The sequence below is a fragment of the Trifolium pratense genome, linkage group LG1 (genome assembly GCF_020283565.1).
Source record: "Trifolium pratense cultivar HEN17-A07 linkage group LG1, ARS_RC_1.1, whole genome shotgun sequence".
NCBI classification, from domain to species: Eukaryota; Viridiplantae; Streptophyta; class Magnoliopsida; order Fabales; family Fabaceae; genus Trifolium; species Trifolium pratense.
In genome coordinates, this window is record NC_060059.1 from 5,180,700 (window position 1) to 5,197,959 (window position 17,260).

Consider the following 17,260-nt stretch of genomic DNA (forward strand, 5'->3'; position numbering starts at 1 on the left):
ATTGTAACACGAAATAATGTTACCTTGTGACTTTAAAAATTAATTTACGGGAAGTGTGTGTGAAGAATGTGTTCCAATTATCTAACGTTGTATGATGCCGTAAATAGTGTCAAAGATTTGGTAGATTTTAAAAAAAGAGGACAATTTGATGATCAAGAACATAACCACATGATGATTTCATTAAGAATTCTTCGTAATCTGAACTTGTAAACGATACAACTCATTGCAGGTTTTCGAGAAGATGAAAACAAATAGCTATTGTAACTGCGCATTCTTTACTTCTCAGTTGCAGATTATTATCTACCATTTGCGCCAGCTACTCAGTTGAATCAACCGGTCTCATGAGAAACCCGAAATCTCTACGAACATCTTGCTTCGATACAACGTCGTTTTCCATTTGTGGGGTCCATAGCACCTCAACAGCCTATGTTTACATATTCATTTATTCAAACAAATACTGTATTATGAGTTATGACAGTAGAGTATGAGAAATGCCCAGAATAAACTTACTAAAGTTACCTCTAAATTGCTCCTTGGGATCGAATAAATCGTTTGCAGTGCAGTTTTAACGTCACCTTTATTCACACGTTTTGAATGCCCCTTCAGTGATGGAATCAAGTATTCACCATCAACAAGCACTTACAATGTTACCTGGACAACCAGATGTTACAGAAACACAACTGCTGTCAATTTCAAACTTTTGGCTCGATAAGATAATTATTGCAAGTATTATTGTAGTTCACAATATAAAAGAAATTAGCATTACCACGGAATACTCATTGTCAATGCTGTTAACTTTCCCGACAGGCTCCTTTCGGTATTTGACACCATCTACATTCACGAATGTCTCATCATTTTTGTCAAATTTCCCAATCACTGTCTCCAAAAATCCTCTAAAACGTGGTCGGCTATGCTTCTCCAGATGATCGTACTTTGCCTACAAAAATTGGTCAGTTCATACGGGGGGCATGTGAAAAAAATATATTTGCACAACACCACCAAGTAAATATTCGTCAGCCACATCCATTATATTTGACAACATCCAATTTCAGGATCTAGGTGCTTCCGTTTTATAGGCTTACACAGGTTATCTACCCCGTAAAACTTGTTTCTACTTAAAGAAGCGCCTACGTGATACTAGTCAGCTTGCAATTAAATCAGTATCAATTAGATCATTATCTCGATAACTTATACTTCCAAACAATAATGTTATGTTATCGTTGAAATTTTAAACATTTTTTAAGCACTGATCCACGATGGACCACCTCCATATTTGAGTTTACCTGTTATGTATTTTATGTCTACGGCAATTTGTGGTAAAACTAACATGAATCTGTTTTTGAGTTTGCAGGATCATGTGCACAGATGCAATGCTGCGTTGCACAGCACGTTAACCACTGCACGGTGATACTGATAAGTGATAACCAAACATTTTTTGAGGGAACATGCAGTGTGAAACTTCAAATTTTAAGAGATCAACAAATTAAGCCTCAATGTTGTCAGTATCATTCTAATTTATGGATTTGAATGCAGAGAATAGTAAACTGTTAGTAGTACCGACTGATTTAAAAACGAGTTGTAAAATATCATGTCAAAATGCATTACAACCGAAATATCCCAGTAAAATTTTAGAGGTAAAAGAATTTGTGATTCGAATAAATGACATTCCATTCATTTTCAAGGACTAGTTATCCCAGATAGACATAATGAAGGATAGGATATACATGAACTTACATATAGATAAGCAAAATGGCAATGATCATGATGCTCAAGGAGAGATTTCACCACTTCTGCAGATTATTAAAAATAAAAAGGAACGTCGAAAAGTCAGAAGCAACAAATGATAAGGGAATAGAAGCAACAAATGCTGAAGTGTGCACACATATATGAAGCCTTGAGAAAAGACGCACACCTTTCAATACGCGATTCAAACCACTTTTGAAGATTGTATCCGCAGTCCCACCAATACTGTTAAGCTTCCTTTGCAACACCCGTTTCTTGTCTAAAATTCCAACCTTGATTACACAGATATATATAAGAAGTGAAAACAAAAAATTTAGAAGCCTGTGGCAAGAGCACAAAAAACTACAAGCACAAAAAATATTGTTAGTTATATACTAAAATTTATTTATCAAACCTGAATCATGGTTACACTTCCCCATCTGTTGGGGAAAGCCTGTGTTTCCCTATTGGTGGCAACTTTGTCTTCCTCGACGAAGACATATATGACTCCACCAATGCAAAAAATGATAAAGAGTGGTTTGGCAATTGTTTTTACCGGAATGTGGCAAGAGCATTCACAAGGTATGTGGCAATTGCAATTACAATTAGAAGTTAAAAGTTGATCTCTACTACTACTACTACGCTCCTTTTCTTTATAGCAACTGCAATCAGCGCAACTTTTACCCTTGCCTTGATTCTTTTCTTTATAGCAATCACAAATAGTACAAGACCTAGGGCTATTCGTCTTAGTTGTTGTTTTACAATTGCAGCTTGAACTATCATCATCGTCGTCATCATCATATAGATAATAATGATTCGAGGAGGACTCAGATGATCCACCAGAACCGCCTCCCATTCTACCATATGAAGCTTCACTTGCAGGAACTTTTATACAGAACAGAGCCAAGGTCATAACTGCCAATGCCAACATTCTAGAAACTACTTGCATGCTTAAATTGTTTCTAATATCATCAAAAAGGTTGCAGATTGGATACAAACGACTGCGTGAATGAACTATTGATCGACGATCATCGACATGATTATTACTATTAGATGATGATATTGAGAAACTTCTAAAACAAGTATTATTATTATTCAACATTCGAACACTAGTAAATTTAGGCTTAAAATTTGATAGAAGAAACGTATCAACATGTGGTCTTCTGCTAGCATAAATTTGGAGTGGTTTTGAAATACATGTCATCGCCGCCATTAATATTACCCTCACCTGCGCGCTTGCTGTGAGTTGTGAGGTCTATGAGATAATTTTATATCATGTGTAGTTATCTTCTGGCACCGGTGCCTACGAGCTCTTCAAGGCTTCGAACCTCTTCCGGTTAGAAGATGAATGAATGACACAAAAAAATAAGAGATTTACTTTTCCCACCCAACCGGTTACTTGCACTCCGCTACTTAGGGGACATGTAAAAGATGAGTAATTTTTGAGTTAAAAGCATCCTACCAAGATTTTTATAACGTCCGCTACTTAAGTGAGATCTCAACTTGTTCGAAAACTAAAGAATTTTCACACGTCCGTCACTTAATTGTCGGACAGTATTATGTGACCTAAGTAGCGGAGAGAGGTAGTAACGTAAATTCATAGGACACGCCCCGGTGGCAAAAGTAAAACTCAAAACATAGGGTTATTTTTAACTAGGGTTATTTTTTCATAGTAATTGCCAATTGGGATTGGGGTATTGGGTTAGGCCCACATAACACATTGAACTAATACGTATTATTAGTATCTTGTTTTTACATCTTAGCTTTTTTAAAAAATAAAAATAATCTTGTTTTTAATTTTTATACAATTTGTAATTATTTTTTTAATCAATCAACTAATTAAGTAATACTAATTATTACTCAACTTACTTGGGGTTTGGTCTAGTGATGTTGGCTTGGGTCTTGGAATATGCTTCTCTCAAGGTCTTAGGTTCGATTCCCCCTTATGTCAATTTCGGTGGACTAAGTCCATACAGAGCAAAGAAAAAACTTTGGCTTTAAATGGGGCCCCCGCAAGTGGGCAGTGAGATTGGTCTTCTTGAATTAGTCGGTCATAGAGCGGGATACCAAAATATTTTTTTAAAAAAATAAATAAATTACTCACTCCGTTTCTTTTTAAGGGTATTTTTGAATAGTAACATGAAATTAGCAAATTATATTTTTGCATCTTATCTTCTTATTATACTTTATTTTAATCGACCAATAAACTTCTATTTTTTTCACAAATACTCATAAAAACGTTTGAGTTAATGAAATATATCTTGAAATAACTTATTGGATGATTCACTATATTTTAAAAGACGGATGTATTAAATTATTAAATATCATAATTAAATATGTATCATAATTATAAAATATCATAATTTTATTATTTTTATTAAATTTTTTCATAATCTATATCGTGAGATACTTGTTAGCAAAGACAGAGACATAAATTATGCTTATGAGGACCGAGCTTAAAAATAAATTTTAATAAGGAAAATAACTAAATTTTAAAATGCACAATATTTACAAGAAATTATAAGATATATTCAAATTTAATATTGTAAATTTGCATTTTATGAACTATTCAAAGTTAAATATCATAATTAAATATGTATCATTTATAAAAAAAAAATTATGGATTCAACTCATGATATTGTCTACATATAAAAAATTCGGAGATTGCTTTCCTTGGATAGGGAGATATGGTTTCCTACTCGTATCGCAAAGCAAATCAATGTGCGGACGCACTAACTAACTATGGTTGTAACATGGTTGTTGGGAGTGTGTTGTTTGATGTTTGTCCTGGTGCTTTTAGTCACATGCTACTATTAGCTGATGTATTGGATATAACTACCCCTCACTTACTTCCATTGTAATTTCTTTTTAAGATTTAGTCCATCTTTTATAATAAAAAAAATTATAAAAATGTCACAAACTATATCAATGACGAAATTTTTTATTTAATTAATTATTACTAACAACTTATATGTCATAGAATAAAATTATTAAGAATAGTTTTGTTTTTTCAAAAAGAAGAATTTTCATAATGCTATTTTTTTTTAGTTTTTTTATTTTGAAATTATTAATAAATTTTTTATTTTTTATTTTTTTATAGTATGTGGGTTAACCCGTTTAACCTGTAGACCAACACGAACCGGGCTCGAGTCAATGTATCATTACTTGTTTTTAATTTGAAGTTATTGGTAAATTAATAAGATTAAATAGTTAACCGGGTAAATGGTTGTTTACCCCCTGCAAAGTTAACGAAATTTGATTTACCCCGTGCGTGAAAAAAATAATCTGTGTACCCCTGCAATATGAAAATTCTCTCATTTTGTTCCCTGGGTGGACAACTGTACATCTGATTGTGCATTTTCGATAACTGTCATGCACACATGGAACAAATTTAATTTATTTTTAATTCCACGCCAGCTAATAATATATATTTTTTAATTAAATAATTGTTTTAAATAATAACTTTATTATTATTACTAGCGGCCAGACAGGTGCGGAACGCACATGTCTGTGTGATCCATAATTTATATTATGCAAATTAATGTAAAAAAAAAAAAGAAGACATGTCTTATGTTATGATGAATTTGTTAATAAAAGATTTTTGTTGCTTAAAAAAAATAATCAAGGGTATTATTGGTATTATGAAAAGTCCACACTAAAATTGTTTGTATCCTCTTTATATATAGGTATAGATGATTATTATTTATTAATTAAATAATAAGTAATAATAATAAATTTTTAAGAATTTTTTAAATTAAAAAATATTATTAATAAAGTTATTATTAAAAAATATTATTATTAGCAGACGTGGAATTAAAAGTAAATATAAATTACATTTTTTTTCACGTGTGAATGTCACGTCATCGAAAATGCACAGTCTCCACTCAGGGAACAAAATGAGAGAATCTTCATATTACAGAGGTAAACATAAGTTTTTTTACATAACGGATAAAATCACACAATTTAAGTGTCGTGTAATCAATGGTCAATTTAAAACAATGACTATTTGATAAAAATTGGTAAAATTATGGACTAATTTGACGGTAAGTTGAAAATTTAGATATTATTTTGATAGAAATTGGACGAATATAAAGACTTATTTAACAATAACTAAAACAAATGTTCATGGAGAGACCAATTAGTTTAGAAACATTTGACAAAGACAATGACTTTGAGATATTGAAAGAGTCAGAGACCTATTTAACAACGAGCGAGTTACAGAGACATAGACCAATTTGATAGTTTACCTGACTAAATATATTATTTTTTTGTTAAGTAGCCGAGTGGCTAAAAATTTCATCCTTAAGGTGAATAAGTGAGATGATCGGGACAATATTTATTAAAATTTAAATTTGGATTAAACTTAGAAGTTTTTAATTTTATGAGACTAAACACATATTTAATTTTTTAAAATAAAAAAAAATATGAAGGGAAGTTTTTTGATTGAAAAAAAAAAGAAAAGGAACTAAAGGGTTTGATTTCATCTCATGCAGTTTCTTGAGAGCTTTTCATTTACAGGTTATCTATCACAGAACCTCTTCACGTATTGTTTATGCGTTGATTCTTCCGATTTACATTCATCAATTTGTGATTCATCAACTTGTGATTCATCAATTTCGTGTGATTCGCGATTCTTCTGATTAAGGTGAGCGATAATACATCAAGAAAATAACTTAATTAAAACAACATATTAACTAGCAACATCATAAATAACAAGACCGCCTAAGCGGATGACCACACGCGTTCATCGGTCAACCACAATCATCAATCAACAATTAAATAAAGAGAAATAAAAAACATCATTTAAATGACCAATATAATTAAAATGCATGCAATGCGCCTAGACTCGCTACATGCATGTGGTACCATTAACAACGTCATTTCCAGTTTTACATCATGGAGGATCAACATCATTATAAGCAACGTCATTTTCAACTTCATTAAGCAACGCCATTTTCAACATCATTTATACAACTTCAATAGACAACATTATTGGACGAATGAATGCATGTCATGTTATAATAAGCAACATCAATAGGCAACATCATTTAACAACTTTAATAGACAACTTCATCATCATTATAACAACATCAATAAACAACGAGTACAACAACAACAATTGTCACATCATAATTTTGGCACAACTCCAACATCATTAGAATAGATAATTCAACATCCACATAGTTCAACATCGTTATTCAACAAAACAACAATTCAAACAACACAATTATTATAAACGAACAACGACTTAAAACAACATCGATACATAACAATTATTAGCAACTTCGATTACAACGCCAACTTAAATTTCATAACTCAATTAATCAATCACTCTTCTCCAAAACAGCAGTCTATTACTCCTCTTTAACAGTACCCTTAACACAAATCATCTTGATTTAGTTTATCGACGAAACGTACAAATTTTAAATTAATTTAATTAATAAATTCAACTTATTAGGACATCTTTAATTTGTTGTTAATAATGAATTAAGTTTGTGACTATGCTTATGAGATTTTATTTAATATTTGTTTGTGACTCTTCTTATAAACAATTTAACTAAATGAATCATCAACACAGGTTGAATAATTGAAGTGATTTATTGTATTGTGCTGTTTTGGTTTTGTTGTTGTTGTTGTGATTTGTCACTAGATTGATCTAAATCCTTCGGAAGTTTTGCCTTCATAGTTAATTCAAGTAGGAAGGCTATATTGAGATTCCAATTGGAATATTTATTTAGACCATGGTATCCTTCGGATATACATGCATGTGTTGTCTAGGAAGGCTATATTGAGATTCCAATTGGAAGATTTATGTAGGCCATGGTATCCTTCAGATATACATGTTTTGCCTTCATGGTTAATTCAAGTGGGAAGGCTATATTGAGATTCCAATTGGAAGATTTATGTAGGTCATGGTATCCTTCGGATATACATGCATGTTTTGTCTTCATGGTTAATTCAAGTATGAAGACTATATTGAGATTCCAATTGGAAGATTTATGTAGGCCATGATATCCTTCGGATATAGTCAATGTTTAAATGTCAGGGTACATTCACAAAAAAGGAAAAATCTGGTAGTTTTATTGATGATATCATCATATTTTGGGATTATATAATTGAGAAACAACTAGTAAAGTAGGTCGGTTGGGTGATATCCCAAATTATTTACCTAGACATGTAGTTATTCTCTATATTATGCACTGACTAAATGGAGGATACATCAAATGGAAGGAACTTGGACTCCTAAACATAATATTTATCAGAAATAATATTCAAATTTTAGTTTTCCATTCAAGCTTTATATTTGATCAAATATTAATTTGGGTTGTTTGTTTATGTGAAGGGGTATTTCATAGCCATTTATTTGATATGATTCGTTGGTGTAGATGAAATATCCTTCCTTGAAGCTTACCATAACCAGGATGAACACTATTGTGAAATAGGAAAATGACAGTGGCCTAAATGTGAGTTTCTTTTCTTGTTATAAATACAAGTGAGTGATTTATTGTTATCTTAAGACTATTCATCATTTTAATATTTCAGGTACTCCCTGTATCCTTCTACTAATTCTAGTAGGGGAACTTTTGATCCTCTAGAACTTCTTAGAAAAAGGGGCATCAATAGAGTAAGTTTATGATTTTTATCCGTAAGTTTATGATTTACATTTAAGTGAGGTTCATTTGTCATATGTTTTTGTTTGTTAATGAATGTAGTGTCATTCCACTATCCATGTCAGCTTCACCTCAACACCACATATTAGCATATTCCTAACGTTTCATTCTTTCTGTTACTCCTATATAGTCCTGGAGTGTACTACCAATTTGGATAAGAATGAAATATATTAAGCTGTGCTTGCCTCCTCTATAGATATATTTGCATTTCCTCCTATATAGTCCTGGAGAGTACTCCTAATTTGTGTTTATTGTAACACCCTTTAATTTACCCCTTTATCTTATTTTTCGAAAAAGTTAATTTCATTTATTTAATAAGGATGTCACACTTACTCAACGTAACTATGCCCTCAAATGATTAGAAATTATGCGGCGGAGAATAAAAATTAAACCAAAATAATATAAGTTTCAAGGTCCGAATTGAAAATACTGAATCAAATGACTTAGTCCAAATGTTAATAAAGAATTAGTAGCATAATTAAATAAAAGTGTTTCCCCAACAACATCCTAACAGAGCGACTCCAATTAAAAAAAAAGCAAAGCAACAGCTGCCGAACGCATCAGCTATGACTCATCACCTACTTGAAAATCTACAGTTGCACACCGTAGGGCCAAGCCAGAAAGGGGAATGTAAAGGTGAGTGATAATACATCAAGAAAATAACTTAATTAAAACAACATATTAACTAGCAACATAATAAACAACAACAAGACCACCTAAGTGGATGGCCACACGCGTTCATCGGTCAACCACAATCATCAATCAACAATTAAATAAAGAGACATAAACAACATCATTTAAATGACCAATATAATTAAAATGCATGCAATGCGCCTAGACTCGCTACATGCATGTGGTACCAGTAACAACGTCATTTCCAGTTTTACATCATGGAGGATCAACATCATTATAAGCAACGTCATTTTCAACTTCATTAAACAACGCCATTTTCAACATCATTTATACAACTTCAATAGACAACATCATTGGACAAATGAATGAATGCATGTCATGTTATAATAAGCAACGTCAATAGGCAACATCATTTAACAACTTTAATAGACAACTTCATCATCATTATAACAACATCAATAAACAACGTCCAAATCATTAGAATAGATAATTCAACATCCACATAGTTCAACATCGTTATTCAACAAAACAACAATTCAAACAACGCAATTATTATAAACGAACAACGACTTAAAACAACATCGATGCCCAACAATTATTAGCAACTTCGATTACAACGCCAACTTAAATTTCATAACTCAATTAATCAATCACTCCTCTCCAAAACAACAGTCTATTACTCCTCTTTAACAGTACCCCTAACACAAATCATCTTGATTTAGTTTATCGACGAAATGTACGAATTTTAAATTAATTTAATTAATAAATTCAACTTATTAGGACATAAAATCAGAGAGAGTGAAGTACACCAGAAGGTTCCAAAATATTCAAAATGCTCTACATAAAATTTTGGAAAACTTTTATAAAATCATAATATTTTTAATCATTTTTTACCTCAAATAATTAACTAAAAATAGCTAAAGGTGTCAGAAAATTCCCAAAGGGGTACCAAAATTTCAAGAAAATTATTTCCTATTTATCTATGAAAAATTAAAACAACAATGGAGTCGTTATGACTCCTCACGCACCCCCACACGCCTGTTCCGCCAGTGGAAGAGGTCGAAGACACTGTTCATCGTCTTCCTTGCCCGTTTCCCTGTAAACGGGTTGCCCGACCCAGTTTTGACCCGATTCGTTCTCCATGTATACTTCGCGAAAAACAACGTTCTTTATACCGTTTTGATTCCCATTAAATTTTAGGAAGATACCCGGTGTTTGTTTTTAAAATAGGTGATAAAATCTTATTTGAAACTAAAGGAATTCACATTTGAGTTTTGAAGATTTTTGTGATTCAATACTTCATAATTCCAAACCACACGACCCTAAATCGATTCTCATTGATTTAAAAACTTCCCAGGAACGTTCATAAACCCATTAGAACATTTAAATCCATATAAAAACTCAACTTATGAATTAACAACTCAAAATTCATATTTTAAGTATAGTAGTTATTTTTTCTTTTTATAACTTAACATAACACCATGAATAAACTCAACAAAACTCACTCTAACAAATAAGGCACGATTTTATCCAAATAACAAAGCACATCATCATCATCATCATCATAGTAAAATCCAAATTTCAAATTCTAGTAAATTCAAACAACAACAACAACATCACATGGATAAGAGCATCAACTTAAAGCAGACACATAATAAATACATCAAATATTTATATTGAATTCAGAATTTGAAGAGTATAAAGCTTTCTTACTTGGATTGTAGTGAACTCCCTAAATTGAGGTTAAGTTTTTCATTTATTTACTTCTCTTCACTCTCGCACGAGCTCTCTCTCTTCTCTCACTCACTAGCACTATTTGTTTGTGTGTTTGTTTTTGTTATGGATCATCATATTGATATTTTCCTTCTTCTATCAACTAATGTCAATAGACAACTACATTATTATTATTGAAATATGACATTATTATTATTATTAAAATGTTTTAATGAGAATTAAAATTATGTTTCTTCTCCTTTATCTTTTTCTCTACCATTTTCCTATCTACACCCCCTCTATGCTTCCAACACCTTTTTATTTTATTTTCTAATTAGCAACGTCATTATTTTTATCTAATTATTTAATTATTCGTCACAAAATAATTAAATAAACATTGTCAATCAACACCACATAAACATCGTCAATCAACACCACAATAAGTCAATCAACACCACAACAACTAAATAATTAAATAAAATGAATTCTAATTTTTAGGGCGTTACATTTATCATACAGGCGAAGTTTGATGATAATGAAAAACTTGATGAGGAGTTTTGATGACAGCCAATCATTTGTTAATTTTAATTATTATTCTATAGTATTTTAGTTAGTTTTTAAGAGTATTGCATGGTCAAAGAGAAGAATTTATGAAGAAATTGACACATAAAAGAGTTTGAAGACAAAAGACCAAAGAAGAAAAAGACTTAGAAAAATATTCCAAGCTCAAAATTTAGCCTCCACTTTCTGTATTTTCCGCGCCGCGATGCATGCTTCATAGTGCCGCGATTTTGCTTTTATAATTTCACATGACGTCAGCCACATGCTACATAGGAAGCCATTTGCTTTTTCTTTTGTGACACGTCATTAATAACAAACTAATTGAAGGACGTGGATTATTATAAAGGGAGGACACGATTTGTCTTTTATGGAGCCTATAAAAGAGGAGTTGTATCACAAATAAAAGGGATTATCACTTCCTGAGAGAAAAAAAGAAGGAACGCAGACTTGGGAGAAACCAGAAAAACAACTTCCTGAGAGAGAGAGAAATACGTGGCGGCAGCGGCAGTGAAGAGAAGAAAATTCAAGGGTTTCGCCGTCGCGGTCTTCATCGGTTATTTATGTATAATTTTCTTAACTCTTTTGTTATGTCAATTATTATTATGAGTAACTAATCTTATCAGATTAGGAATTATAGATGATTCTCTTTGAAACTATCTGAGCCATGTAACTATGTGTTCTAGTTTATTCAATGAAAACTTATAATTATTCAGTTAATCTTGTGTTTATTGCTTTTCGTTAATTGATCACTTTCGAATTGATTTTAAGTTATAAATCACTATTGACCCTAGGGTTTATACTGGAACTAGATTAATTGTTTGTCAATCGTAATTGCTATAGGAATATAGAATTAATTGGCATGATTGTTAATATAACGTTCGTTAAAGCTTTTGATAATATTAGTTTCGCCTAAGGAATTAGGGTACTTTATTAGATAAACGGGATTGATGAGCCAAGGAATTGGACTCGGTCTATTTTGTTATATTGTCGTAATTATAAGAATTTCATTGTTGAGGACTAGAACCTAGAGTACCAGTTAGGGACAAAGAGAGGATTCAAATTAATTCCTAATCGTCTTTCTCTATTAAAAGTTCACGTTTCAATTTTCTTGCGATTTTAATTATTGTCATTGTTACTACAAATCAATCTGAAAACCCTCCATTGCAATTTATTTATTAATCCTAATTTAATTTAATTGTCTAGTTGAAAATAAGAACAATCCCTGTGGATACGAATCTTATAAATTTTATTACTTAGCGACGAATTTAGTTCACTTGCTAAAATTGTCATCAAGTTTCCTTCTTGGGTCGTGGCAGCCAAGGAGATGGGTTATTTGGCACAGTTTTAAAAAGTATGACTCCTATACACTAGGGTTATGACTTGGCTTAATGCTAAGAAAGTTGATGTTGCTAAGACATAACTGATGATACTTGCAACTCCTATGCCAATAGATGTTGAAACAAAAACAGAAATCGGTGAACCAAAGACAAAAACTCTGAAGGCAAGGAAGAAGAGAAGATATATAAAAAAGAAAAAAAAAAAGTGCAAATTCTAATCCATGTGCATGTAAAAGTGGAGTCTGCACATCACAAACAGAAGGCAAGGCAAGAGCTAGAGTCAAGGTTGTTAAAAACTCGTTTTAAATCGTAAACTCTATGGATTCTACGTTTTTATACATGACTTTCGTGTTAAATTGGAACTAAAATAATTTCGAGTAAAATCGAAAGTTAAAACGAGTTTACACGATTTAACATCTTATAAAATCAGTAAAATCACTTAAACTCGCATGTTTTCACCTAACGATTCAAAAACTTAATTTTTTTTAGTCAATTCAAAAGTTCAATTTTATCATATTAGTAATAAATAAATACAATATCTTATCTATAGTGAGACTTATTTTTTTATAATAGTTTATGTTAATAATTATAGTAATAACAATTATTTACACTTGTGATTATTTTTTATAATAGTATACTCCTGTTCTCTGTTTTTTTATAAGCAAAAATCATGATTGAATAATTGATTATTTGGTCTATATTATACACCATGTATATCAATTATTCAATGAGATTATTTGCATATAAAAAGGGACGGAGGAATGAAGGGAGTACATCAAAAGTTAGATAAATAATAATTTTAATAAGCAAATAAAACAATAGAAAAAGAATAGATGAAAACAAATCATGAGAAAAAAAAGTAATTATTATATTTTGATATAATAATATAATATTGCAAAAAAAAAAATTCTATTATTTAAATATAATAAGTTTTTTTGGTAGATAGATGAAATGACGTATGAAGTAGCAATTTCGACATTTCTGTCAGTTAAGCTAAGAATTATGGACATTTAAATATATTTGTGGGTATTTAAATATAATAAATTATTTGGTAAATAATAGATACATAATATAGTAGAGGTTTCGAAAAAATCAAATAAAACAATAGGTCACCCTTTATATTTAATTCAATCATATATAATATTTCATCTCACATGATATATATGATTCAAAGAGTCATTTAATACGTGAAAAAATGAGAGACATATTATTTCTTTACAAGATATATTGATGAGAATAAAGTTGTTGTGTTATTTGTTATTAAAAATTTAAAATGCATGACTATATATAGTCACCCTTAAGCTGAATTCTTTGGTACACATATTATGTGGACATATACCGGTACATTTGTTGAGGTTAATGATTCTTTGATAAATAGATAGAAAATGTAGTTGAGGTGGATGATTCTGATTGGTTTACAAATAGTATTTATTGATTTTTATATTAAATATTAGGTTTTTTCTTGGTTACCTTCACAAAGAGGTGTGTAAATAGCACACCTGATGTGGATTCAATTAAAATTAGCCAGCTGTATTATTTATTTATCTTTTTAATTTACAGATTTGGTTTATAAACTTTTGTTATTTTCACAATTGACCACATTGCATTAATGACTCTCAATCTTTTCAAGAAAATTGTTAGTGTCACTTTTTTTTTTTTTTCACAAAAAAAAAAATTGTTTCTATCACCTAGAGAACAGAGAACACGCTTCATCTTCTTTCTCAGGTTTTTCTTTGTTTCCTATTCTTCTTCTCCATACCCATTTTCTTGCTTCGTACAAGTTGAATTTCACTTCATCATCTTACGAATCAAACTTGAATCAAACTTGTGTTCATCGAATTAGCATCCTACACAAATCAACCAATCTTTCTATCTCTACCACAACATTTACAAGTAAGTTACTCTATCTCTTGATTTTTTGGGTTTTTCACTTCCTTTAGTTTTAGGTTAGTTTTGTTTGTGTTTGGTGCTTTGATTTGTTACCGAATTTTGCACCGTGGGTAATTGAAGTTAGCTTTGATTTCTTTGTTAACTCAGTCATTGTGTATTGCATACAAACTCAGTCGTTTATAATCGCACGAGGAACTCTCATTCTATAAAAAATTGCATGTCGTGAAATCTAAAGTTTTGGTATTATTTGTTGAAACATTGTGTTTATTTCTTGTTGAAACTTTTATCTGGTGCTTATCCAACATTTAACATGTTCATGTTCTGCTCTGGGACGGTTTAATCACCTTGATAGTTAATTAAGGGAGCTGTCTGTGTGATTTTAATTGTTATCTTCTGATACCGAGTTTTAGTTTTAGGTTAGTTTTGTGCTTGTAACAAAACCCAACTCTTGCCTTTGTTTTGTTCCCGAATTTTGCACTGTGAGTGCCTTGTCTTGTGCTTGTTCGGTTACCACTTTTATAGTGGATTGTATCCTTGCTTTTTCAAACACTCCTTGTGTTTTGTTAAAGTTTATCTAATAAAATTATTGTTGTTTCAAAAAAAAAAAAAAGTTCATACCTTCAAGGTTTGTTTTTGGATCAGAATGTCATTATTCCTGTCCATTTACAAGGAATGACAGTGCATGATCTGGTGGATGGTAATGGTAAGTGGAATTGGAGTTTATTTGACAGTTGGATACCTGCAGATTGTTGTAAAAAAATTGCAGCAATTCTACCTCCAAATGATGATTATGGTGGTGACGAGAGGGTTAGTATTGGAGGAAGTACACAACAATTCTCAGTTGATAATATATATAACAACTTGTGTGGATTTAATGAGAAGGATGTTAACACCATTTGGATGAAAATCTGGCGTTTGAAGGTTCCAGAGAGAGTTCGGACACTAATTTGGTTGACTTTTCATAAAAGATTGTTAACTAACTCTCTCAAAAGCAAGATGGGGCTGCATCATGCTATGTGTGTTTTTTGTGGAGATGTAGAGGAAACAATACTTCATGTTATGAGAGATTGTCCAAAAGCAATGGCTATATGGAGTAGTGTGCTATCAGTAAATGATAGAGGAATTTTTTGTGTAGAAGAGCTGCAAAATATGTTTACACTTCTTTGCATTATAACAACACCACTTCTTTGTATTATGGAACACATAGTGTATGTTATACTAATTCTTTAGAATTTATTAATTTTGTTTATTTCGTTATATTTTTGTCTTCGTCTAATTGTTTTACTTATGTGCGACAGTTTAAGAGCATGTTGAAGGACGTAGAGCGTTCAGCAAAACATCAGAATTAAGGACAGTTTACGACCTTTTATGTTTGTGTATCAGGAATGTTGGGTGGTTTTGTGTATCAGGAATGTTTACGACATTTTATGCTTCTGCTGCTTCTTCTGTACCAAAAGGAGTGTTGGCTGATTTTTTGTACCAAAAGGCATTATAATGCTTAATTAAGTTGTAGCAAATAATGACTTATACATGTTTTATGTGGTTAAGTTTGAATTCTAAGCTCTCTTATTGTAACTTTTCAAATATTATCTCGGAAAGAGGATTAAGTAAAATCTGCATAATTTGAATGGTATAGTGCAGAGCTAAACTTGCCTAGTGCGTGATATGATAAAATATATAGACAGACACTGATGGAATTTCATAATTTCATAGAGTTCATGGAAGGTGAATACCATGTTCTAGATGTTAGTTAAAGGACTGACTACATGTAAATTTCTAAATTCTAATTCAGTACAGAAAATTATTCTTAAGTAATGACTTTGGATGGTATAAGGATATGAGCATTTTAGCGTGAAATTGTATCTAATGCAAACATATACAGGATTAGTTTGATGATATTTTGATTTAATTGGGATTAGTTGTAATGGTTCTGTTGAAAAAAGACAAAAATAACAAAAAAGAAACGACTTTTGCTGGTTACATGATTCGAACAGCAGCCCTTTACCTAAGAATAAGTAACCGCTTCAAAGATGTGCCAACTGAGCTATATGTTCAATTTGCAATATTTGTATGTCAGACCAATTATAAATCAAAGTTACAACTTGACTATAATCTAATATGATAAGGTATCTGATTCGAATGTTTCACATGCTGACTTCTAATTTGAATGTGAGGATTAATATGTCTCACATGCCTACTTCTAATTTGAATGTTTCTATTTTGATCCTATCCTTCTATAACTCTCTCATATTGACTTTATTAAAAATATAGTTCAATAGTATGTCTCACATGCTGACTTCTAATTTGAATGCTCCTGTTTCGATCATATATGTCTATAACTCTGACTTATAATCTGACATGATTAAGTATCCGATTCGAACAAACTCTCTCATATTGACTTTATTAAAAATCTAGTTCAATAGTATGTCTCACATCCTGACTTCTAATTTGAATGCTCCTGTTTCGATCATATATGTCTATAACTCTGACTTATAATCTGACATGATTAGGTATCTGATTCGAACAAACTCTCTCATATTGACTTTATTAAAAATCTAGTTCAATAGTATGTCTCACATGCTGACTTCTAATTTGAATGCTCCTGTTTCGATCATATATGTCTATAACTCTGACTTATAATCTGACATGATTAGGTATCTGATTCGAACAAACTCTCTCATATTGACTTTATTAAAAATCTAGTTCAATAGTATGTCTCACATGCTGACTTCT

General features: G+C 31.2%; 1 protein-coding gene and 1 long non-coding RNA gene across 3 annotated transcripts; one reads left to right on the forward strand and one right to left on the reverse strand.

Annotated features, from left to right (window-relative positions):
- Positions 1-141: 141 nt before the first annotated feature.
- On the reverse strand, positions 142-2,759 carry LOC123887380. Its single transcript, XM_045936708.1, has 6 exons — positions 2,138-2,759; positions 1,913-2,015; positions 1,735-1,790; positions 767-937; positions 520-651; positions 142-424 (listed from the first exon to the last, which is right to left on the reverse strand). The coding sequence occupies exons 1-5, from the start codon at positions 2,669-2,671 to the stop codon at positions 640-642; spliced, it is 876 nt and encodes a 291-aa protein (XP_045792664.1). The 5' UTR covers positions 2,672-2,759; the 3' UTR covers positions 142-424; positions 520-639.
- An 11,402-nt stretch (positions 2,760-14,161) lies between these two features.
- Positions 14,162-16,420, forward strand: LOC123883603. Of its 2 annotated transcripts, none has more exons than XR_006800264.1 (2): positions 14,162-14,530; positions 15,826-16,420. It is a non-coding gene; the product is annotated as an uncharacterized LOC123883603 (long non-coding RNA). The 2 variants fall into 2 exon arrangements; XR_006800270.1 differs by lacking the exon at positions 14,162-14,530 and adding an exon at positions 15,467-15,735.
- Positions 16,421-17,260: the final 840 nt, after the last annotated feature.

Bases quoted from the DNA above. Each gene is read 5' to 3' on its own strand.
- LOC123887380 (XM_045936708.1), bottom strand. From the start codon at position 2,671: ATGCAAGTAGTTTCTAGAATGTTGGCATTGGCAGTTATGACCTTGGCT. The intron at 2,016-2,137 runs GTTTGATAAATA...TGTGTAATCAAG, and splicing joins GAAGTGTAACCATGATTCAG to GTTGGAATTTTAGACAAGAA. The intron at 1,791-1,912 runs GTGTGCGTCTTT...AATAATCTGCAG, and splicing joins TTTGAATCGCGTATTGAAAG to AAGTGGTGAAATCTCTCCTT.